The sequence below is a fragment of the Henckelia pumila genome, chromosome 2 (assembly GCF_033568475.1).
Source record: "Henckelia pumila isolate YLH828 chromosome 2, ASM3356847v2, whole genome shotgun sequence".
In the NCBI taxonomy this organism is placed as follows: Eukaryota; Viridiplantae; Streptophyta; class Magnoliopsida; order Lamiales; family Gesneriaceae; genus Henckelia; species Henckelia pumila.
In genome coordinates this window covers 146,283,671-146,306,549 of record NC_133121.1, presented here as the reverse complement: position 1 = coordinate 146,306,549, position 22,879 = coordinate 146,283,671, and the positions used below count along the sequence as shown (strand labels likewise).

The following is a 22,879-nucleotide window of genomic DNA, read 5'->3' as shown; positions in this document are numbered from 1 at the left end:
AGACAAATCATAACTTGTGGGTCATCTTCTCCTCCCATATACAACACCACTTTTCTTAAACAACTTTGTGCTCGAAAAATGGCGAGAATTCAAATGTTTTGCATGTTGGCGATCGTGGCACTTGTATCAGGTATTTGCATGAACAATTTGAGATGAATAAGGTTCTGATACGATGTTTGGTGCAATGCAATGTTTTTGATTTCATGCAGTGGGGATGATGGGTCAGATGGCCGACGCAGAATGCTACGAGATACACCATGAGATCCAGTGTCCGAGAGGGGACACGGCCGACTGTTTGGCTTTCTGCAAGACCAAATTCGGGATTTCGACCACTGTACAGTGTATTGAAGCAGTCGGGTATGACGGCCCTTTTTGTGTGTGTAACGCATGTTGATTTGTGTTTTTGACCTATATAAAACATTTTCTTGATGCTTTGCATCATGTTTTCTGGCATTGAATTCGGATATCTTCACAAATCTATAAAACTCAAAACAACACAAACAACAGATCTTTTGCAAAAGATTTACAGAGAATCTAATCTAATTAAGGTGTTGTCAACAAACTAGCTAGTTTTCTGCTGCTCTGAAAAGGGTCAACAAAGATAGAAACAGGTTGATGACATCTAAATACAAGGCGACGGCGGCCCAGATATACTCATCGTAGGTGTAGCGTTTGATCAGGTTGTCTGTGTCGTAAACGATGTACCCACAGAAGATGATCGACGCCAAACAGCCGTAGATCATAAGACTCACCCTTCCAAGGGGGAAAAAGATCTGCAAGTTAATTAAATGATATATCAATCAGCCTACGTCTCTCAATCTAATGAATATAAACCAGGGGCAATTTAAACAAGTGGGAAGTTTAGGTTATAAACTACGTCGACTCACAACGAGATCACGGATGTTAGGTTATACATATTGCAACAGGGAATCATCATACCTGAATCAGTGCAAACAGCATAAGCACGACAACAGCTCCGAACAAGAAAGGTCCTAGGAAGTTGAAATCTTGTCCTCTTTTCGCAGCCCAAAACGTATACAATGTCAGGCTAACGACCACTACGGCCGTCAAGATAACAGACTCCAGAATCACTTTCCCTGTTTCAAAGATCCAAAATGGGAAAAAAATAATTAATATCGAAAACTCTCTAAAATGGTATCTTGAAATCAAAAAAATACAAAAATTCTTACCACTAGTATATGCACAAGTTAAACCCACAGCAAAAGCAAGCGCCAATGTAAAGAGCCCGAGCAAGAAATAGTTCAAAGGATGCCTCTGATAATAGTAATACAACGGGCACAAAACTGCAACAAAAAAAGCGAGCACAGACCACCAAAAAAAGATCAAATCTTTAACACAACCACCAATTCCAAACAAACAACGAGTCGGCCAACACCAGAGAAACAGAGAGACGAATTAAAGCACCAAATATATATATATACCGATAAAGGGTGTGATGATAAGAAGTATATAAAGCCCTAAACCAGCCCCGGTAGTGGCAAAGAAGCGTGAAATGGGCTCGACGGTAACCACTACAGCAGCAACAGCTATGGTGAGAAGCAACTGAATACTGACAATCGTGTATATCTTCCGAATAAACGACCAACGGAGCTCTGGGCTTTCCAGCATCATAGGATATAGCGGGCGGCGGCCGGTTTCCACGTCATCCTTCCGGTACGGCTGATCCCACATGTTGCCTAAAATTCAAGAAATGGTGGATTCTGGTATTTCTCCTGGAGTTGGGGATTAATTGCTGAGTTTGTGGGTTTTTGGATTGCTTAATCGGTGGGTAATGAAAAAGGTTTAAAGGGGTTGATGGAATTAATTTTAAAATAATTCCTAGAGAATGAAGGAACCTTCTCGATGGTGTCGCGGTCAGGCAATGCGTTATACGGATTGCATTGTATTCTTAAACCAGACAATTCCAGAGAGCTCTTGTGTGTGTTTTTGTGTGTGTTTGTGTGAGCTAGCTAACATTGTCATTTGGTGTACACTTTTACGAGTGTCTATTTATTGTATAAATTTGGAGCTAATGCATTAATGTGTAGATTGAGTTAATGAGGTAAACCGTGTTATACAAACAAATGTTGGTGGAAAAACTTGAATTCCTAACTATTTATCGATTGCTTACTAATTCCAATGACTCGGAATTCGGATACGAGATTTTGTTCTTTTGATAAAACATTGTCTAATTTCATAAAAGTAATTAAATAATTATTAGTATTGCTTCACGTGCAATGAATATTTAAATTTACGTTAAAACAAAATATAATATATAGTTGTGACTAGAAACGTATATAATTGTAATTAATCCATTATATTTAATCAACATATTTTTAATTATATTAATTAGATGGTTTATTATTACTGTCAAAAAACTTTGATGGTTTATTATTCCTTTCCAATCAATAAAGAAATAACGAAAAAAATAAGTCATATTTTATTTTTGGGATAATTACATACATTATCTCTGTGAAATACCGAGATTACTAAAAATCCCCTATTGAAAAAATGATTTATTAGCTTCATGTGTTTTTAAACCTTAAACACATATGTCTCCATGTTTTCAAATTTTGAGCGCACAACTTCTTGTACGTACGTGTTTTCAAAGATAATTTGTGTTCAAAATTTGAAAACACGAATGGTTAGGAGTTTTCAACAATCTCATGATATATGCAATTATTATTTCTCCTTTCTGATCACTTTCATTATTCCGGTAAGCTAGCAATAATTTCCATTAATTAAATTTATAGTAATAATAGTAACATATTTCCTTCCACTTTACAAAGGCCTTGATCTATTAAAATGAAAAAGAAAAAGAAAAAAAAGAAAGTTATCATACGTATGGGATAAAATCAGAATTATAAAGCAATTGCGATTAATCTACAAATCTCTTCATATAACTGATCTCAATTGTTAAAATTTACTATTCTTGTTTTTTCCCTAAAGAATCTATAAAATGGTCGTGATAGGACCAGTCGTCGGTCGAGTGGTTGAATTCTTGGGAGCAGTCGGGACAAAAGATGGCTCCTCGTTCGAGGGTGGTTGAGTTGGTTGCGGGATAGTGGGAATGACCAGTCGAGATGGACGTAACCTCAGAGAGAGGCTTGAGATTCTTCTTTTGGGGTTCTCGCCTGCTTGGCCAGTAGCTTTTGGGGCTTCTCCTTCCCTCTTAGCAGGCGAAACCTTATAACCATTAATGTAGCAGCTCAACTCCCTGTCAAACTTACCAAAGTTAATTATTTCTCATGGAAAGCTCATTTCCATGCTCTGTTTTTCGGTTTGGATCTCCTTGGTTATCTCGATGGAACATCATCATGTCCTCCTTCCACTATATATAACTCATGATGACAAAGTAATCCCAAACCCGAATCATCTTTCGTGGCGTCGTCAAGATCAATTAATCCTTCATGCAATTCTGGCTTCCTTAAGCGAATCTGTTATTCCACTAGTTTCCTCGGGAACATCAAGTCACGAAGCATGAACTCGGCTTTCACGTTTATATGCAAAACGGTCTACTACTCATATGATCTATCTCAATGATAAGTTAACCATGACTACTTGTGGTTCGCTCTCTGTCACTGATTTTCTCTTATCCATAAAACAGATTGTCGACGAACTCACTGCTTTGGGTGATCCTCTGAGTGATGCCGATCACCTTATTTATGCAATTAGTCGTCTCGGATCTACTTACAAAGAACTTATTACAGCTCTACGGACTCGAGATTCTATTGTTCCCTTTGAAGAATTGTTTGATAAAATCATCAATCATGAAACTTTTCTCCTTCACAATGACAAACAAAGTGTTGATCCAGAACCTCCTATTGCCAATTTAGCCAAGCATTACCCCTCATTTCACAAAAATTACAAGTCTAAGTCACTGCCTCATTCACGCCCTTTACTACCAACTCCACCAATCCCACCAAACCCTCACTCCACTTCGCGACAGCACCAATCCAACAAACATCCCAATTCAACTCCAATCACGTGCCAATACCGTGATAGTCCTGGACACACTGCCAATCGTTTTTTTAAACTCTTTCCGCATCTTAGGCCACAACGTCCCTTTGCAAATCATGTTGCTCTCCCGTCCCCACCTCAAAATCAATGGATTGTCGATTTCGGTGCATCCCACCATGTTACATCTCAACTGTCCAATCTATCCTTCCATCAACCATATGAAGGTCCCGACGATATCCACATAGGTGATGGGCCAGGTTTGCCAATTACTCACACTGGTTCTATTTCACTTTCTCCTTCTTTTAATTTATCTAAAGTTCTTTGTGTTCCCTCTATTCACCAAAATTTAATTTCAGTTTCAAAGTTTTGTCGAACAAATCAATCTTCTATTGAATTTTTTCCATCACATTTTGTTGTCAAGGACTTACATACAGGGACTCCTCTACTTCAGGGAAAGAATCGACATGATCTGTATGAGTGGCCGAATGCAGATGTTGTCAATACAAACTCTGTCATGGCACTATCCACTGGTGTGGCTGCTAAAACATCCCCAACAATATGGCACGGGCGTCTTGGTCATCCTTCCTTCAAAATAATAAACAAACTTGTCAAATCTGGTTTAGTGTCGTCCTTCTCTTCCATACCCTCCAATTTTTTTTGTTCATCTTGCTTATGTAATAAAAGTCAACGATTACCATTTGGTGATTCAAGTTTGGTGAGTCGTGGTCCTTTAGACTTAATTTATACAGATGTTTGGGGTCCATCACAGCCCAATCCATTGATGGTTTTCACTATTATGTCATATTTGTAGATCATTTTACTAAATATGTCTAACTATATCCTTTACGATTAAAATTTGATGTCCTCGTAGTATTTCGTAAATTTAAAGCTGTGGTCGAAAATTTTTTTAACCGTTCTATAGTTTCCATATACTCAGATGGTGGTGGTGAATACATTGCACTTAAAAGTTTTTTAACCACTATGGGTATTCAACATTTTAAAACACCCCCTCACACTCCTCAACATAATGATACTTCTGAACGACGTCACAAATATATCGTTGATATGGGGTTGACTCTTCTTCATCAAGCAGAACTCTCCAATCGATATTGGTCATATGCCTTTCAAACAACAGTATATTTAATTAACCGTCTCCCAACCCAAATACTAAATTTTCTCTCCCCCTATGAAAAATTATTTTCTCGCAAACCAAATTATAATAAACTTCGTGTTTTTGGTTGTCTATGCTTCCCTTGACTAAAACCATACACTAACAATAAGCTTGAACCAAAATCTTCTCCATGTGTTTTTATTGGTTATTCACTTAATCAAAGTGCTTATTTGTGTCAAAACTTAAAACACAAAAATTTATATATCTCGTCATGTTCGCTTTGTTGAAAGTGAATTTCCCTTTTCCTCTTTCTCTTCCAATGATTGGTCGGAATTATCAAGTTCTTCATGCTCCGTGTCTTTGCCAACAACAGTCATACCAATGGGTGATGTCACATCGGCTCCATTGCAATGTCTGCCTCGACACTTGAAGGATTCATTGTCGTCTCTTTCCCCGAATTCAGGTATCTCTGAAACTCTTTCTTTGCATCATTTGAAATGTGTTGTCTCACTCTCTGATTCTCCTCCAACCTCTCTCCCATCAGATCATCCCTCGCACACTTGTTTAAATGCATCTACCCAAATACAAAACCCTTCATCCAATCTATCCTCTACTGGTCAACCTCCAGTACCTCTGCCACAATCTCACCCTCCCTTGATCTCACAACAACCTTCACATACCATGACCACTCGAGCCAAAAACAATATTTTCAAACGCGAAAGGTTATACAATATCAATACGAATCACCCTCTGCCTGATTCTATCAAACCATTTTTTGTCTCCCAAGCTATTAAACACATTGAATGGAGGAAAGCCATGTCTGATGAAATTACAGCACTTCTTCAAAATGGTACATGGGAACTCGTTCCTCCCAACAATTCTCAAAATGTTCTTGGATGCAAATGGGTCTATCGCATCAAAAGGAATCCCGATGGTTCTATCTCCAAGTACAAATCTCTTCTTATTGCTAAAGGGTTTCACCAACGGTTTGGTATCGACTTTCATGGTACATTAAGTCCGATAGTGAAACCGACAACTATCCGTATCATTTTTACAATATCTTTGTCTCACGGTTGGCCCCTTCGGCAATTAGATGTGAATAATGCATTCCTTCATGGTAGTTTATCAGAAGATGTGTTTATGCAAAAACATCCAGGCTTCTTAGATCAATCCAATCCCATGTATGTTTGCAAACTCCGAAAGGCAATTTATGGTCTCGAACAAGCTCCACGAGCTTGGTACAATGAGCTCAAGGGATTCTTGATTTCTTATGGCTTTGTAAACTCACTAAGTGATACTTCATTATTTATCTATCACAATGCTGCCATCACATTGTATTTTTTAGTCTATGTGGATGATTTAATAGTGGCAGGAAACAATACCAGCTGCCTCAACAAATTCGTGCATGCTTTGGCTGCCCGTTTCTCAATCAAGGACCTTGGTGATCTCAATTATTTCCTCGATGTGGAGGTACTTCCCACAGAATCTGGTATGTTTCTTACTCAACACAAATATATAAGGGATCTCCTAGCAAATACGAACATGACTGGAGCCAAAGAGTGCACACTGATGTCATCTACTTAGATTTTACGGCTTCATGATGGATCTAAACAAATGGATGCCACTAATTATCGGAAGGTTGTTGGAGCTCTACAATATCTATCTCTTACTCAGCCAGATGTGTCTTATGCAGTAAACAAATTGGCTTGTTTTATGCATTCTCCAACCGAAACTCATTGGTCTGCTGCCAAACGAGTTCTGCATTACTTAAAAATCACTATTCACTTTAATTTTTTCTGAAGCGAAACCAGCAGCTCGATGTTACTGCTTTCATCGATGCCGATTGGGCAGGAAATCATGATGACTACACCTCTACATCAGCTTACATTGTTTACTTGGGAGGTAATGCTATCTCGTGGTGTTCAAAGAAGCAAAGGACAATCGCCCGATCCTCTACCGAAGCGTAATACAGATCCCTAGCATCATGTGCAACTGAGGTTCTCTGGATTAAAAATCTGTTACAAGAGCTCCATGTCCTTTCGTCGTCTACTCCTCAAATTCTTTGTGATAATATTGGTGCCACATAATTATCTGTGAATCCCGTATTTCATTCACGAATGAAAAACATAGCCATTGATTATCACTTTGTCCGTGATCATGTTGCTAGAGGATCCTTCTTTGTTTCACATGTTTCATCCAATGATCAACTGGCAGACACCTTGATGAAACCGCTGGCTTCTGCCTCTTTTCAAGCTTTGCAATCCAAGCTCGGTATCTCCAATGGAAGCACCGTCTTGCGGGGGCCTGTAGAAGAATCTGACTCAACAGCAAGATCAATTCTTGTTAAATCTCCACATATTATGGCAACTGAATAAATTTTGAAATGATGTATTTTATCTCCTTCCATGTATATAGGATATAACTTAGATAAGTTGTTACTTGCACAGTTCTATAAATGCTTGAAATATGTAAATGATATTTTATTCAGAATATACAATCCTTTCAAAACCAATCTACTTTTGTTCCTTACAACAGTGTCGTTCTCATACAGTTTTTTTCTAAACACCCATCTGGTCTCAATCACATTTTGATCTACCGAGCGAGGGACCAGGTGCCAGACTTTGTTTCTTGTAAACTATTGAGTTATTCCTGCATGGCTTCAATCCAGATTGCATATTGCAATTCTTTATCAATCTTATTTGGTTCTAGCTAAGAGATAAAAGTTGCATGCAAAAATTCATCAATTATTTGTCTTCTTGTTCTAAGAGAAGCACTAGGGTCACCTATGACCAATTCAGGTGGATGATATTTCCACCGAAAGTATGGTCCAAGAGGATTAGCATCTTGATATTTTTCTTATTCTCCAGGAATTACAACATCGCCATCTCTAGCTAGTTGGATCTTTGTCCTCAACTGGTGACACTTGTTCTCGCTTGGTAAGGTTTTGTTCCGTAGCTATTGGATCAGGCGTGGGAGCTTGATCATTGCATCTTCTTAGATCTAACATAAATGTCAGTCTCGTAAATGATATTGGTGTTTTTCAGTCTATGACTTAGATCATTGATATTCAGTTGTGTTTGATCTCTACAAACAATAGATACATCAGAACTAACTGAACGGTCGGAGACTTATTGTTAAAAACTCTGTAAGCTAGATTGACCGAAGAGCAACAAAAAATTCCTTCATCTGCTTTTGCGTCGAATGCAGTAAATTGATTTTTGCCCTTGTTATGAATAAAAAATTTGCACCCAAAAACTTTGAAGCAAAAAATATCAAGTATTGTGTCATTCCATATCTTAGAAGTAGTTTTGTTGTGCCTTTTATTAATCATAGATGATTTATTTTGAGTGTAACAAGTTTTAATTATTTACTACTTCTGCCCTCCGCCTTTGAAAAATATTTGAATCAGCTATCATTGTTCTAGCCCCTTCTTTTAAAGTACGGTTTTTTCTCTGAGCAAAGAGATGAGGAAAAAAATAAGTTAATGTTTTATTAATTCTCTCCTTTTCTCTTCCATTATTTTTAAAAATAAATAAATAAACAAATTCTCTTTGATTGTTTTGGCAACCTAACAATATTTTCCATGAATTAAATTTAGAATATTTTCATCGTACCATATATCCTTCTACTATCTATTATATCTATTATCTATTATATATATAAAAGTGGCACTTTAGTTGTGAATTTACATTTTTATCCTCATTACAATTCATTTAATGATTATCTATTATCTATTATATATATATATAAAAGTGGCACTTTAGTTGTGAATTTACATTTTTATCCTAATTACAATTCATTTAATGATTAATTTTTTCTTATTTCCAAGACTTTTTGAAGTTTTTTATGTCATTCTATAGATTTATTCAATGCATATTTAATTTGTCACTATTTATTTATTCTAGGTAAAATTAATTGTTAATATTTAATTCATGTCCTAAAATTAAAGTTTAGTTGTTAATTTATATTTTTATCATCATTTTAATTCATTAAATAGTTAATTTTTTGTCATTTCCAAAACTTTTTGAGGTTTTTGACTTCATTCTATAAATTTATTCAATGCGTATTTAATTTGCATGTCACTATTTATTTATTCTAATTCATGTCCTAAAATTAAAGTTTTATTTTTATTCTCAATTTATTTCATTTAATGGTTAATTTATTTTGTCATTCCAAATACTTTTTGAATTTTTTTATGTCATTTTGTAGTTTTATTCAATGAGTATTTAATTATGACTATTTATTTATTATAGGTAAAATTTAATTTCTAATATTTAATTCACATCCTAAAATTATTTTTTATTTATATCCTCAATTTTATTTCATTTAATTCTCAAGGTGTTTTGAGGTTTTTTTTTGTCATTTTGTAGTTTTATTTAGTGAGTATTTAATTTGTATCTATTTATTTATTCTAAGTAAACATAATTGCTAATATTTAACCTATGTCCTAAAATTAAAGTTTTATTAATTGAAAGCTATATTAAATTTTTTTTTCTCTACATCAAAGAAATTTATTAATTTTGTGAAATTATTTTCAACATTTATCTTCAACGCTATGCTTTTAGTCTTCATTCTTCTAACATAATATTTTGATTATTATACTTTTAAACAAATAACAAATTAAATCAAATCATTAATTTTAATCATCTGATTCAAAACAACTAGAATCATATCATAATCATAAATCGATATTGTATTCTACTTATATAGGAAACGTATCTCATACTTTATTCAATCAATTCGTTTATTTTTTGGAATTTCGTAATTTAACTAAAATTTTTGTATTCCTGTTTTTAGGAAGAATAACTATAAAATTAACAATGATTCCTAACTAAGTAATATCTTAGAAAACTTTAAGTACCAAAAATATTTCAGTGATAAACTAAAAGTGTAATCAACAACATTTATACTTTTTATCGAATCGAAGGTAAAAGTAGCACTTTATTTATGAATTTAATAATTAGTTTTGTCATTTTTAAGGTTTTTGAAGTTTTTTATTCATTATATAGTTTTGTTCAATAAGTATTTAATTTGTATATATCTATGTATTTATTGTAGATAAAATTAATTACTAATATTTAATTCATGTTCGAAAAGAAAGTTTTATCAATTGAAAGCAATATTTTTAATTTGTCTATAAATCTAAAAAATTTATTAATTTTTTTACCTTACTTTCAAGTTTTATCTTCATCGCTATGTTTTTAGTCTTTTAAATTTTTAACATAATTTAGTATTAAACTTTTAGAAAACAAAAAATTTCAATCGAGTTATTAACTTTTATCGACTTGTTAAAAATAAATAAAATCATATCATAAATCGAGATTTTATTTCACTTGTATTAGAAATGTATTACCCTCTTTTATTCAATCAATTAGTTTATTTTTTTGCATTTGGTAAGCTAACAAAAATATTTAGAATTCCATTTTTTAAGAAGGGGGACTACAAAAATAATGGTGATAACTAACTATGTAATCCTTTAAAAAAAATTTGGGATTAAAAATATTTTAGTGTTGAACTAAAAGTGTAATCAACACTGATATTTTTTTGTTCAAATTAAAAAATATATAATTATAACCAACTTTCATGTTGATGTTTGAACTACATTATAATATAATATTTATTTATATAAAAGTGGTTATTTAGTTATGAATTTACAGTTTTGTATTTATTTTATTTTATTTAATGAATAACTTTTTGTCATTTTCAAGGTTATTTTATGTCATTTTGTAGCTTTTTCAATGAGTATTTAATTTATGTCTATTTATTTATTTATGTTAATTAATTATTAATATTTAATTCATGTTCTAAAGTTAAAGTTTTATTAATTAAAAACTATTTTAATCTAAAATATATATATTAATTTTACAACTTACTTTCAACCTTTATCACCATCGCTATGTTTTAGTCTTCTAAACTTTTTAACATAATATTTCGGTCATTATATTTTCGCAAAAAAAATGAATAGAATAATTAATTTAGTCATCTGGTTCAAGACAAGTAAATCAGATTATAAATAATTGAGACTATATTTCACATATAAATGAAAGATATTCTCATATTTTATCCAATCAATTCATTTTAATTCGTTTATTTATTTTTAATTTAGTAATCTAACTAAAATTTTTGGTATTCTAGATTGTAGGAATAATATTATAAAACTAATGGTGATGACTATGTAATCTAACTATGATAGTTCACTGAAAAAAAATATTACAAGATTTGAAGAAATAAAAAAAGTTTACCTTGATTATTGCATATTATATGTATATGATTTTTCAGAAAAAGGAAAAAAAAGAAGACATTTACATATTAATATTTTTTATTTTAAAATAAGATTATGACAAAATTATGAAACAATTATGTTTATCATTAATTAAGTAAATAATTGTTCGACTAAATAAATTTTTTGACATAAATTTGTTAATACTTTAACATAAGAGTTTATGTTAGAAAAATTTATTTTGTATTGTATTTTTGTTAGGACATTAATTATTTTATATGCTAAATATTATTCAATGTATATTAAATTTGATTTTCAAAGCTAATGAAACAAAGTTATTCAATACGCTAGAAAATATACACAAAATTATGAATGTATTATGCATGAGCAAAAAACTTGAAAATCAAAGCAAGTCATATAGACATCATGTTTTATCAGACGTAAAAAATATATATGATTTATATACACTTTATTCATAGAAGATCAAATTTTATCTTCAACTAAAACTTTTAAATTAAAAAATTATTACTATTTTTCACTAACTTCTTAAATTTTAGGTTTTGGTCACTAAGTTTTCAAAATTTATTTTTTGTATACTATATTTTATTTTAATCTATTTATACTTAATTGTTGTGGTGACACTGGAAAATGCTTTATTTTGCATCGAAAAATACTGGCATGTGCATTATAATAATGATGCAACTTAAAAAAAATTTGACTTATTAGATGTCACGTCAATAATTGGATTAAAAATAGTCAAAATTAAAAGTTAGTGTATTAAAACTTAAATTTGACAAATCAATTGACTAAAAAGCAAAATGTGATGTGTTAATGGAACTAAAAAATTATTATTTTTCAAATAAATTATTGTTTTAACTTTCAAATAAATTACTGTTTTAACTTACAAATCAATAGAAGTAAAATTATTATTTAACATATATTACTTTTGTTGAAGTGCAATAACTATTCATACTGAGAAGAACAATAGAAACATGATGTTTGAGATACAACATAGTTTAAAATATTGGATTAGTATTGTTACCAATGACTATAATTATTGAAAATGCAATAAGCATTCGGTCTTGCAATATGTATCAAAGTGAAGGTCATGACTTCGATTCACATTGATTGCGAGCATAATTATTGGGAAGGAGATTATTTGGTACAATAATTATCTCTTTGCTATGTAAAACAATCAAAATGTAGTGTTTGAATTGTTACATATATTAAAATATTTGAATTGCATAATTATATATCAACTATATATAGCTTTTAATAAAATGCAAATGCTCAGTCTTACGATTTATAAAAAATCAATGTATTTTTTTACATTTCTCGACAAATATATAACATATGTTATTGTTTTAAAGTCATTAATTAAAAAAATAAATTAAATCCAAGGTGTAAAACATAAAAGCATCGATTAGATACCACAAATCGATCGTAAAGAGAAAAAATTAAAGACATAATGTTCTCACTTCAATAACTAATTAGAAATCAAATCATTATAACCAAAGTTTGAAATTGATAGTAAAATATATAACACATAATTAAAAAAGCTAAGCAATCAATTAATAAAATTATTATAACGTATCACGTGCACGTGCAATTTTCTAGTATATACAAAGGTCTTGACCAATAAAAAAAAGTTGTCATTTGTGTGGCACAAAATCAGAATAATAAAGTAACAGCGATTACGATTATGCATATATATATATATCTGCTCTTGATTGTTCAAAAGGAAATAAATTTACCATTCTTGTGAAAAGAAATATAATAGTCGATTTTATTTTATTTTTTTACGAATCTATAAAATGCCTGTCATAAGCATAACTGAGATGTAAACATCGATTCCGCTAGTGTTGACGATGAAGTTTTCCGTGCTCGTCTTCGTCCTCGTCCTGACCACACTTTTATCAGGTGCATTTATCGAATTTTAATTTTCATCAGCATCAAACGATAATGTGAAGAACAATAAAAGGAATTAAGTATGTGAATGGTTGTAAAATTGGTGCAGGGTTGGTTAATCCGTTACCATTTCCGTGCTTTGAAGTGCATCGCGAGATCCCATGCTATGTTGATGACTGGACAGGAATGGATCGTTGTACCAAGTTTTGCCTTCGCAAATTTGGGCGTGGGGTTATAAGTGAATGCGTTGCAGACTTTATTGAAGATCTTGGTGGCTTCTGTCTTTGCAACTTTTGCACAATTAATCATTAATTCGAATGTATTTTATTACCGGAAATCTTTGAGCCCATTGCCCATGCAGTAAATTAAAGAATCATGAAATCTCTTGTTAAATTCTTTTCCCCCGAGGCTCGAGTCGTGTCATGTGAATTATAAATGGTATTTCATTCTGTAAGGTACGTAACGTAACGTGATAAAAGTAATGTAAAATGAGAAAGGGCAAAAAAGTAGTAGACCAGTGATGTGATCTGGGCACAATGGATCAAGAAAACACATGTTCCCAAGCAAAGAAAAATATACAAGACGTACATTCCAAGAAATGTTTTCAGAACTTGATGAAAACCATAATTCCGATAAAAATCGAAACAAGAAAAGGCAGCACTGAAGCAGTGGATAAATTCGAATCCGAACTCGGGCCGACCACGGGTCTGATACCCGGATTGTCACTCGGAGCTAATGAGAATTCAGGAGGAGATGCTGGAGAGATATCCAAGGTGCCTGCTGGTGGCGGCGCATCCCCTGCTGCCGCTTTAGAAGCTGAAACCAACAAATTAAATTAATTGATTATATTTCAAGTTTACCTTACATTATCTATAGTTTTAGGATCGACTACTACCTTGAGTAGAAGCCGCAGCTGGAGCTGCACTTGGCCCGAATAAAACAGGACCTGCGAATTATCGAATTTTAGCTAGCCAACGACGTTTGTATATATATATATACTAATGGAGTGTTTGAAACCTCGTGAAAAACTTTTTTTTTTAGAGGTTGCAAACTATACGTAAACGTAGAATTCAATATTTTTTCTGATTTGTGAACATACCTGGAGCTGGTAAGGTATCACCTGAGGCTGCAAATTGTAAGAAAGTACTCATTCTTTAGCAACCAAAGACCAAAAAGTTAGTGAACAAATATCAACCAAAGAGATTTATTATTCACCTTTGCACTTTACTGGAACAGAAGTTTTGCATACTCGAGGGAGTGAAATCGCCAAGTTTCTGTTCACAAACGGTACCGAGACGGGGACGTTACCGGTTACTATAAGGCAGGCACAATCCATGCTGTCAGATACAAGAGATTCCAAGGCGCTGCAGCAATCTTGGGTAGGGGAAGAACCCGTGGCGCTGCTTCGGGTGACGTAGTTTAAGCAGGGGGTGAAACTGTTGATCATTGCAGTGGTACATGGCGTGCTAATCATCTGTGCATTCGCCTCAAGGAACAAAAACATTAGCAGAGTTGCAAATAGCGATTGCATATATGAGTGAGCCATCCGTTTTTCAGGGAAAATTTTAAAGAAAACCAAGTGTTGAAACTTGTAATAATCTTGAAGTAATTGGGGACTCGAGATATGGATAAATATATACATGTATACACCTATGTATTGATCGTTTTATTCGATTTGGAGGGGAGATGGGTGGATTTGAAATGCTGTTAAGGAGCTCAACTACTTTAACTAACATATTATTTGAAGAGGGTAATTAAGCTTCTTGTTAGGTGGCCACGGATGACTTGTATTTCCTACATTCTTGAGCATAAATTTTCCCGGTTTCAGTTTTAAGTCCCAAATTAGGCCAACAAAACAGGACCTATATATCGATTAGTGTCGTCTTTGCCCCAAAGAAACGTCTTATTTAAACCTGAATCCAGCAAATTCATCTGCAAAAATCTCGTCTACACGAAAATCCCATTTCACAAACATCACCAATTATCCGAAAAATGGCTTCGAAAACGAGTTACGTGAGCCTAGTTATGTTAGTCATGTTCATGTTTTATGACACAACCACAGCACAGTCAGGCTGCACGAATGCACTGGTGGGGCTGTCCCCGTGCCTCAACTACGCGAGCGGAAACACATCGACCCCATCACCATCGTGCTGTTCCCAGCTTAAGAATGTCGTCGAATCGCAGCCGCAGTGTCTTTGCGTACTCCTGAAAAGCGGATCCAACTCATATCTAGGCATTGTCATAAATCGAACGCAGGCACTTGAATTACCCGGCGCTTGCAACGTGGAAACGCCTCCGATGAGCCAGTGTGATGGTAAGACGTACAATTGGCTTGCTTTTGAATTCAATTTCGTTTCAACGGTCATGTAAGTTGCAAAACTTGATCATGAAACAGCTGCTTCTAACAACGGGCCAAGTTCTGCAGCAGCCCCAGCAAGTACTCCACCTTCCCCTGAATCTCCTACCGACGAAATCCCCGAGAGCCCAACCTCACCGGCGTTGCCAGATATTCCATCAGGTACATGACATTGACATCTATTATTTCTTCTTCAATTCTCCGAGTCAACCTGCTTTATATATTTGAATCGCGACTGTCTTGTGAATACAGAGACAATTGGGTCTAAAACAGTTCCTAGAACAGACGGCTTCTCCAATGGAGGAATTAGCAACACCAGAGAAGCCTTAAGTTTTGTGGGAATCCTTCTCCTGTCTCTCTCGTGTGCTTATTCTGCCGCCGGATTCTGAGATCTCCCAGCACATATAGATATGCTACCATTGTTATGATCTTGTTTGTTTTTCTGTGGATTTTGCGTTCGTTGCCACTGCTCTTTTGTATTATCCCGCAAGATTTTCAACTCTACATGCCAATACGTACATTTCAGCGTTAAAAGTTCACACATATATATAATTAAATTCATTCTTACTTCAAATTAATTTAAGCGGAAATTTCATATATCAGCTATGTGAAATCCCGGGTTTGCCGATAATTCCCTATAAAAATTTTTTAAGCTAATAACCCCCAGTGATTCTAGATTTATAGCATGAACACCCCTTTCTGATTAAAAAATAACGAAAATACCCTGACTTTTATGAACTCTTTAATTTATCATTTATTTTATATAGGGGTATTTTCGTCATTTTTAGCTGAAAAGAGTGTGCATGCTACAAATCTAAAATCACAGGAGGTTATTAGCTTAAAAAATTTTCATAGGAGGTTATCAGCAAACCCGAAATTTCACAAGGGTGATATATGCAATTTCTCCTTTATTTAACCCACTGAAATCGAAATCGAAGGCTGTTCGTGTAAATATAAAATGAGTGAGAAACCAAATCATTATATCGAGGACTTAGGTAGACAGTGATTTGAGAGAGTTTCTATGATATACCTTCATTAAAACAAATCTTAGAACCAAGTTTGCATATTGAAAATCAACAGATCACGAGAACAAGAAGAAAAGAATCGAAGACATATAGAGGAATATTCGAAAAATGTTGTGTGTACAATAATGATTATAAATTGATTTACAAAATGGATTTGAAATAACAAAATTATTCATGTATTTTATTTGGAAAAACTTTTTAAATAATGTATTCAAGATAATTTTGTAATTTCAAATACACTTTGTGATGCAATTATCAAGTCTCGTTGAGATGACATCTCGGTACCAAAATCTAATTATAACAATTTCTACTTCAAACTGAAAGGTAAAAGATTTAATTATATTCTATCTTCTAATCTAATCTAAGTATATAAATATGTGGTAGCATATTCTACGAAGTAAATGAAGTGGCAAGAAAATTAATGTGATAATTAATTAAGAATTCTATATTGCAATATTGATTGGGATGTGACTCACTCGTGATATATAAGACGAGCATGGAATGTTGATATGGAATATTCCACTTACGACTCCACAAGTTTCCAATTTAGAAGTATGTAAGAGTACTTAATTGTAGACTTTTGAATAGAAATTTTTCATAAGAAATTTCTATCATACGTTTATTCTTTTTCATGTTACACTTTTATCAATTCCCAATTCTAAGAAATTTCTATCATACATTTATTCTTTTTCATGTTACACTTTTATCAATTCCCAATTCTAAGACATAATATATTCAATTTTTTAAAAAAAATTTCTAGTAATTGAATTTCCTAGGAGATTAATTTTTTTTTTAAAAAAAAAAATTAATAGCAAGCTGTTAGCGTATGTTTACTTCATAACAAAACATTTAATTATGAGATGGGAAGAGCACACCATCCCTGCTGTGTTACAGATGGAACCAGCTTGCAAAAAAGTACCCACCAACTCGGTTCATTTTGTATAGGTTGTACCCATAACCCAATTAATTAATTTAGTTTACTGCATAATTATTAAATTAAATAATAAAATATAAGCAAAATTATGGGGAAATTTATGTACTTTTTCAAGATAAAATTATGTGAAACTAGACATAATCTTAACAATCAATTTATAAATCGTGTCCCTTTTTAAAAAAAAAAAAGTTGGAGAAGTCCTTTACTACAACGCCAGCATTTGTGGATATATGTTAAATTTAATACAACGTATAATTTTATGTATAAATAAATTTAATCTCTTGTTTAAAAGGGAAACTGTTCCAAACACTTCTTTAATTTATTAACATTACTGTTATCTTCCAAAATAAATAAAAAATAATAATGAGTCATGTATGCTAGATGTATACTTTCGATTACAATCAGAACGACATTTTTTCATTTTTAAGAGATTAAAAAAATTATATAAAGAAAATAAATATAAATGAATTCGAGAGCATTTTCGTAATTTAATATGCAATATTAAGGTTTAAATGTTATAAAATATTATTCCAGAATTATCGAAAAAAAAAAAAGAGAGAATGAAAGAAATGGAAGGAAATGGAAATGGAAATGGAAATGGAAAAGAAACAAAGATAGGGGTTGTAATTTCATCACGCAACAAGAGAACACGTGCCGGACACGTGACATTTGGAAGCCCAAAACGAAACTCCCCCCCTATCAGATGATGCCTAATTCTATTTTCCCTATTCCAAGGCTAAACTCCTTTCCCAGATATTCACACTTTGGATTGCTTCATTCATTTGTGAGATAAAGATTTGTGTGTTTTGATGTTCGTAATTCTTTTGCAATTGACTGGTTTAACGGCGAAACTTCTACCCGAAATCGAAAGTTTTTTTTTTCCTCCTTTTTTTCCCCATCTTTTCGGGACGAGGGAGCTGGAGAATTGGTTTCCTGATCGGGCTCTTTGTGATTCAGGTTTGTTTTGTTTCTATTTGATTCTGGCATTCTGTTTTCTGGGTTTGGTTTGTGATTTCGTTTGGAATATACTGAAGTGAAGTTACAGTGATTTTTTCTTCGATTCTATATTGAGGTGACCCCTCGCCTTTTGTGGGAATTTTGATGTGTTTGTGTTTGTATAGGTACGTTTCTAATTGCACTTTAGGTTTAGATATCAATCTGAAAGATTTGGTTTTTTACATGAAGAATTGGATCTTTTCCCCTTTTCTGATGGTGAATTTTTGTTTTTTCTTAAATTTTTTGGGGACGCACTTGTTGCCTACCTTTGGTGTTTGATGTAAATGCATCTGGATTTCACTCTGAGTGCTTTGAAGGCCTTTTTTTTAAGGTCTTTGAAGGGCATTTTTTAATGGACACAATTTGGGCTTTGTGTGCATGTGGAATTAGTCGCGTAAAAATGCTCACAAAATTTGTTGGGGGTTCTTGTTTGCTTCATCATTTATTTTTTAAGCGTGAAAGAATGAGGTTGTGTTTGCAATTGTAATGCAATCTGAAATCTGATGGCACACTATCTATTATTTGAACTTGTAGTTCTACTTTTGCATGCTTAACTGGGAGGATTATTTCATTATCTGTTAGTTCAATTATCCACACGACCTTTTATAATATCAAGGCCAGGTGTAGTGGTGGGTGAGAGCATTTCTTCTGTGACTTTTCTAAAAATGTAAATTTCACTCCCAAAATGCATAATAGCCAGGCCCCCCCCACTTCCCCCACTTAATTCCTGGTTTTTTCCAGTGTATAATAAATCATAATGTATTGACCCTGGGCTTCACTATGGAACTGTATTGCCATTGCTATGGCTAATTGTAAGGCTTGAGCGTCAAAGACACGTTGACCTTTTTTCTGTCTTTGTTCTCGTCCTTGTTGACGGGAGTGGATCATTTTCTGTGCTGAACAATGAAATAAACATTGTTCAGCATCAAGTTTATTGAAACATCATATCAAATTTTGCAACATGGTTCTATTTCCCTTGTGTATTTCCTCAACCTATTTAAAACTGTATGCTTTTGTGAAAGTGACTATAAGGTATAAATTCCAAACCTGTCGTACTTTAGTTTAATTTGTAGATGTGCATTAGTAAAAAATATCATGAACTTCTTCCTAATGATGCACAATAATCATAAATAAACACTTGCGTCAGTTTTATTCTTGAATATGGATATGGATTTTTATGGATATAAATGGGATACTAGAGCAGGCTTGAATAAGGGATAATTACATATACTAATCTTGTCAAATCCCGAGATTGTTAGAAACCTGCTACGGAAAAAATTTGAGGTATTAACTAATTCAAATATTGAGCAATGCACCCTTGGCTATACGTTTTGTACCCCACACGCTGAATATTGCGAATGGTCATGTTCTTAATGAGGATAAATCTCTAAAATGCCTTCAAATACCAGTATAGAAAAGCCGCCGTCCTTTGAAATTCACTTAATAGTGAAGGTTGACACGTTGAAGTCTTTCTGGTGCCAAAAACAAAAAGGGAAATGAATATCCTCATGTAATCGGGAGTGCACGCCTTGTTTGGCTTATTTAGGAACTATAATTTTGTTTTTTAATTGAGAGGAAATGAGGCAGGCACAACGTTGGTGTTGGCAAGGTAGCTGGATTTGAAATCTTTTGAGCTTCCAGAGATGAGAGAACCTATTCTGCTGTACAATCTGTATAAAGATTATTACTAGAGCATTCCTGAGGGAAAATCTGGTGGAATTTATATGAATAGAATGATATAAACAAAAAATTTCAGTTGACAAACAAGATAATGTAAGTTATATATTTGTAGTCAATAATGTTAAAGAGACTTTTCCTTGTGAAAGAATGACATATCTTTTTAAATAACTTTCATAGTTTTCATTTTGTTCACACTAATCCCATTAACATTCAATTTCTCTATGTCATGTATCAGACAGGTGCGTCCATTTCTCACCTAGCTGCAAATTAATTCTGTTGGAGTTGAGAATATATGAGATACTGTGATTATCATGTCTGAACTCATTGAAGGCCTTCCAGATGCTGTGGCCCTAAGGTGTCTTGCACGAGTTCCCTTTTACCTACATCCCAAATTAGAGCTCGTTTCCCATTCCTGGCGCAACGCCATCAACAGTAATGAGCTTTTCAAAGCCCGTGAGGAGGTTAATGCAACCGAGGAGTTCATATGTGTTTGTGCTTATGACCCTGACAATTTGTGGCAGCTTTATGATCCTGTGCATGACCTTTGGATTACTCTCCCAGATCTTCCTTCAAATATTCGGCACCTTGCCCACTTTGGTGTCGTCTCTGCTGCAGGAAAGCTATATGTACTAGGTGGTGGTAGTGATGCTGTGGACCCATTGACTGGTGACCAGGATGGATGTTTTGCATCAGACGAGGTTTGGTCATATGATCCAATAACTCGGCAGTGGTCCTTGTGTGCAGCCATGACCGTCCCTCGTGCGATGTTTGCATGCTGCGAATTGGAAGGAAAGATAATCGTTGCAGGTGGCTTTACCAACTCCCGTAAATCAATCTCCAAGGCCGAAATATACGACCCTGAAAAGGATGAGTGGGTTCCAATACCTGATCTTCACCACACACACAATTCTGCATGTACTGGTGTTGTTATTGGGGGTAAAGTTCATATCTTGCACAAGGGATTGTCAACAGTACAAGTCTTGGAAAATATTAAGCAGGGTTGGACTGTTCATGACTATGGTTGGCTTCAGGGTCCTATGGCAGTTGTTAAGGGTAAGCTTTATATAATGAGTCATGGCCAGATTTACAAACAGGAAAGGGATTCAAACAAGTTGATTGTCTCCGCATCCGAGTTTCGTCGTAAAATTGGGTTTGCCATGATAGGCTTGGGAGATGATATTTACATAATTGGAGGTGTCATCGGGCCGGACAGGATGAATTGGGACATCAAAGCTACGTCTGATGTCGATGTTCTGACACTGGGCAGCGAAAGACCGGTTTGGCGTCAGGTGGCTCCTATAACGCGGTGCCGGGGAACTGTTCTTGGATGTACACAGCTAAAGCTTTAGGTTTTGTTAATGTAATAGCAGTTAACGAGATCAATAATAGTTGGTTTGGATTTTTCTATGGCTCACATAATGCTTCTGAACTGAGTGTTTGGACCAACATTTTTGTGGGTGTCCAATATTTCTCATGGAGGCATTTACGTTGCCCTCTTGTAGTTGAGTTATACTATGTTTCAGCTTGTTAGAATCTTTAATTGGTTAACTTCATCTGAGTTTCATTTTGTTATGCAATTGCACACCAGCACGCTATTTGTTTCTGTAGTAAATTGTTGTGTATTTCCGACACTTTCCATGTGTACTTATTGCATCATAATGACTGCGTGGTATGTTTGCTTTGAAATGTGACCCCTACTCTGTATGTTCATTGCCATTATTCGTCGCGCATTGCGTCATTCATTTCCTCACCACGACTCACACGAGGACCTGATTTCTGTTGTTTATAAACATTTTACCTCATTCATAATCAGGCGTCACTGGTGAGACAGCAGAAAAATTTATGGGGCGAAGGGGAGCGAGGCGGGTGAGCAGAGCACAACAGTCAGCCCCTCCCTCTGCCCTTGTTGTAGGGCAGTTTCTATTGTTCTTCTTTAATGTCGCCCTATGTGATTGACAAAAATCTATTACTGGAATCTTTTTGACTCAAAACTCAGGGTTGTTTATGCTCCGCTGCTAAGAACTCCCAAACCATCGAGTGGCGGATACTGAGAATGTATCCATCGAGGCAAAACTTGTTGATTAAGAATCTATACCTAGAAAAGAGATGCGATTTTAACCCGAGTTATTATTATTAGCAGCAGGAACAGAGACACCACGAGTTATTTACACATCATCCAAATGTGTTTTTTTTTTTTTTTTGACATTGAGGGTATGTTGTTTTTGAACCAAAGACCTCTCCCAATTATTTGAGTTTGGTGCCCACTTAGGCTAACAATCCGGTGGCTTAAATGTGGTACTTTCATCCCTCCGTAAAAGTTCTACTTTAATTTTCTTTGTGTTTGTATATATATGTATGCATTACATGCTGTGCGTAGGTCTTACTTTTAGTTGTTGCACACGTACTTTTGTATCGTTAAGTATATGGTATGTCTACTCACGGCTATTTATTCTCACCAATGTGTGCTTATATGCCATGCACACTGAAATATTATATTTTATATATATATATATATATATATATATATATATATATATACTTGACCACCATATTTCTAAAATATATCACCAGAATTTTGTAAACGTCTAAGAATTCCTTTTATATAAATATATATGTGTATGTATGTATATATATTTATACACACGAAAAAGCAAGTGCCAAGTGGATATAGTAATAAATATAAATCAAT

General features: G+C 34.0%; 4 protein-coding genes across 5 annotated transcripts; 2 read left to right on the top strand and 2 right to left on the bottom strand.

The window, feature by feature from the left end:
- Positions 1-447: 447 nt before the first annotated feature.
- Positions 448-1,793, bottom strand: LOC140883880 (protein LIFEGUARD 4-like). Its single transcript, XM_073290496.1, has 4 exons — positions 1,443-1,793; positions 1,191-1,304; positions 940-1,097; positions 448-773 (listed from the first exon to the last, which is right to left on the bottom strand). The coding sequence occupies exons 1-4, from the start codon at positions 1,690-1,692 to the stop codon at positions 567-569; spliced, it is 729 nt and encodes a 242-aa protein (XP_073146597.1). The 5' UTR covers positions 1,693-1,793; the 3' UTR covers positions 448-566.
- An 11,955-nt stretch (positions 1,794-13,748) lies between these two features.
- Positions 13,749-15,048, bottom strand: LOC140884281 (non-specific lipid transfer protein GPI-anchored 16-like). Its single transcript, XM_073290996.1, has 4 exons — positions 14,415-15,048; positions 14,299-14,325; positions 14,095-14,145; positions 13,749-14,015 (listed from the first exon to the last, which is right to left on the bottom strand). Exons 1-4 carry the CDS (start codon positions 14,839-14,841, stop codon positions 13,804-13,806), a joined length of 717 nt encoding a protein of 238 aa, XP_073147097.1. The 5' UTR covers positions 14,842-15,048; the 3' UTR covers positions 13,749-13,803.
- Position 15,049: 1 nt separating this feature from the next.
- LOC140884282 (non-specific lipid transfer protein GPI-anchored 5-like) lies at positions 15,050-16,112 on the top strand. The gene is made up of 3 exons (XM_073290997.1): positions 15,050-15,513; positions 15,595-15,717; positions 15,808-16,112. Exons 1-3 carry the CDS (start codon positions 15,192-15,194, stop codon positions 15,942-15,944), a joined length of 582 nt encoding a protein of 193 aa, XP_073147098.1. The 5' UTR covers positions 15,050-15,191; the 3' UTR covers positions 15,945-16,112.
- Positions 16,113-18,196: 2,084 nt separating this feature from the next.
- On the top strand, positions 18,197-21,821 carry LOC140881856 (F-box/kelch-repeat protein SKIP30). Of its 2 annotated transcripts, none has more exons than XM_073287486.1 (2): positions 18,197-18,471; positions 20,430-21,821. In XM_073287486.1, exon 2 carries the CDS (start codon positions 20,502-20,504, stop codon positions 21,537-21,539), a length of 1,038 nt encoding a protein of 345 aa, XP_073143587.1. In that variant the 5' UTR covers positions 18,197-18,471; positions 20,430-20,501; the 3' UTR covers positions 21,540-21,821. The 2 variants fall into 2 exon arrangements, with proteins under 2 accessions (XP_073143587.1, XP_073143586.1); XM_073287485.1 differs by having other exon boundaries at positions 18,198-18,471; positions 20,426-21,821.
- Positions 21,822-22,879: the final 1,058 nt, after the last annotated feature.

Coding starts and splice junctions, on each gene's coding strand:
- LOC140881856 (XM_073287486.1), top strand. CDS start 20,502: ATGTCTGAACTCATTGAAGGCCTTCCAGATGCTGTGGCCCTAAGGTGT.
- LOC140884281 (XM_073290996.1), bottom strand. CDS start 14,841: ATGTATATATTTATCCATATCTCGAGTCCCCAATTACTTCAAGATTAT. Junction 14,326..14,414: donor TGTTCCAGTAAAGTGCAAAG/GTGAATAATAAA, acceptor TACAATTTGCAG/CCTCAGGTGATACCTTACCA. Junction 14,146..14,298: donor TGATACCTTACCAGCTCCAG/GTATGTTCACAA, acceptor GATAATTCGCAG/GTCCTGTTTTATTCGGGCCA.
- LOC140884282 (XM_073290997.1), top strand. CDS start 15,192: ATGGCTTCGAAAACGAGTTACGTGAGCCTAGTTATGTTAGTCATGTTC. Junction 15,514..15,594: donor TCCGATGAGCCAGTGTGATG/GTAAGACGTACA, acceptor ATCATGAAACAG/CTGCTTCTAACAACGGGCCA. Junction 15,718..15,807: donor GTTGCCAGATATTCCATCAG/GTACATGACATT, acceptor TTGTGAATACAG/AGACAATTGGGTCTAAAACA.
- LOC140883880 (XM_073290496.1), bottom strand. CDS start 1,692: ATGTGGGATCAGCCGTACCGGAAGGATGACGTGGAAACCGGCCGCCGC. Junction 1,305..1,442: donor TATCATCACACCCTTTATCG/GTATATATATAT, acceptor TTTTTGTTGCAG/TTTTGTGCCCGTTGTATTAC. Junction 1,098..1,190: donor AACTTGTGCATATACTAGTG/GTAAGAATTTTT, acceptor TCTTTGAAACAG/GGAAAGTGATTCTGGAGTCT.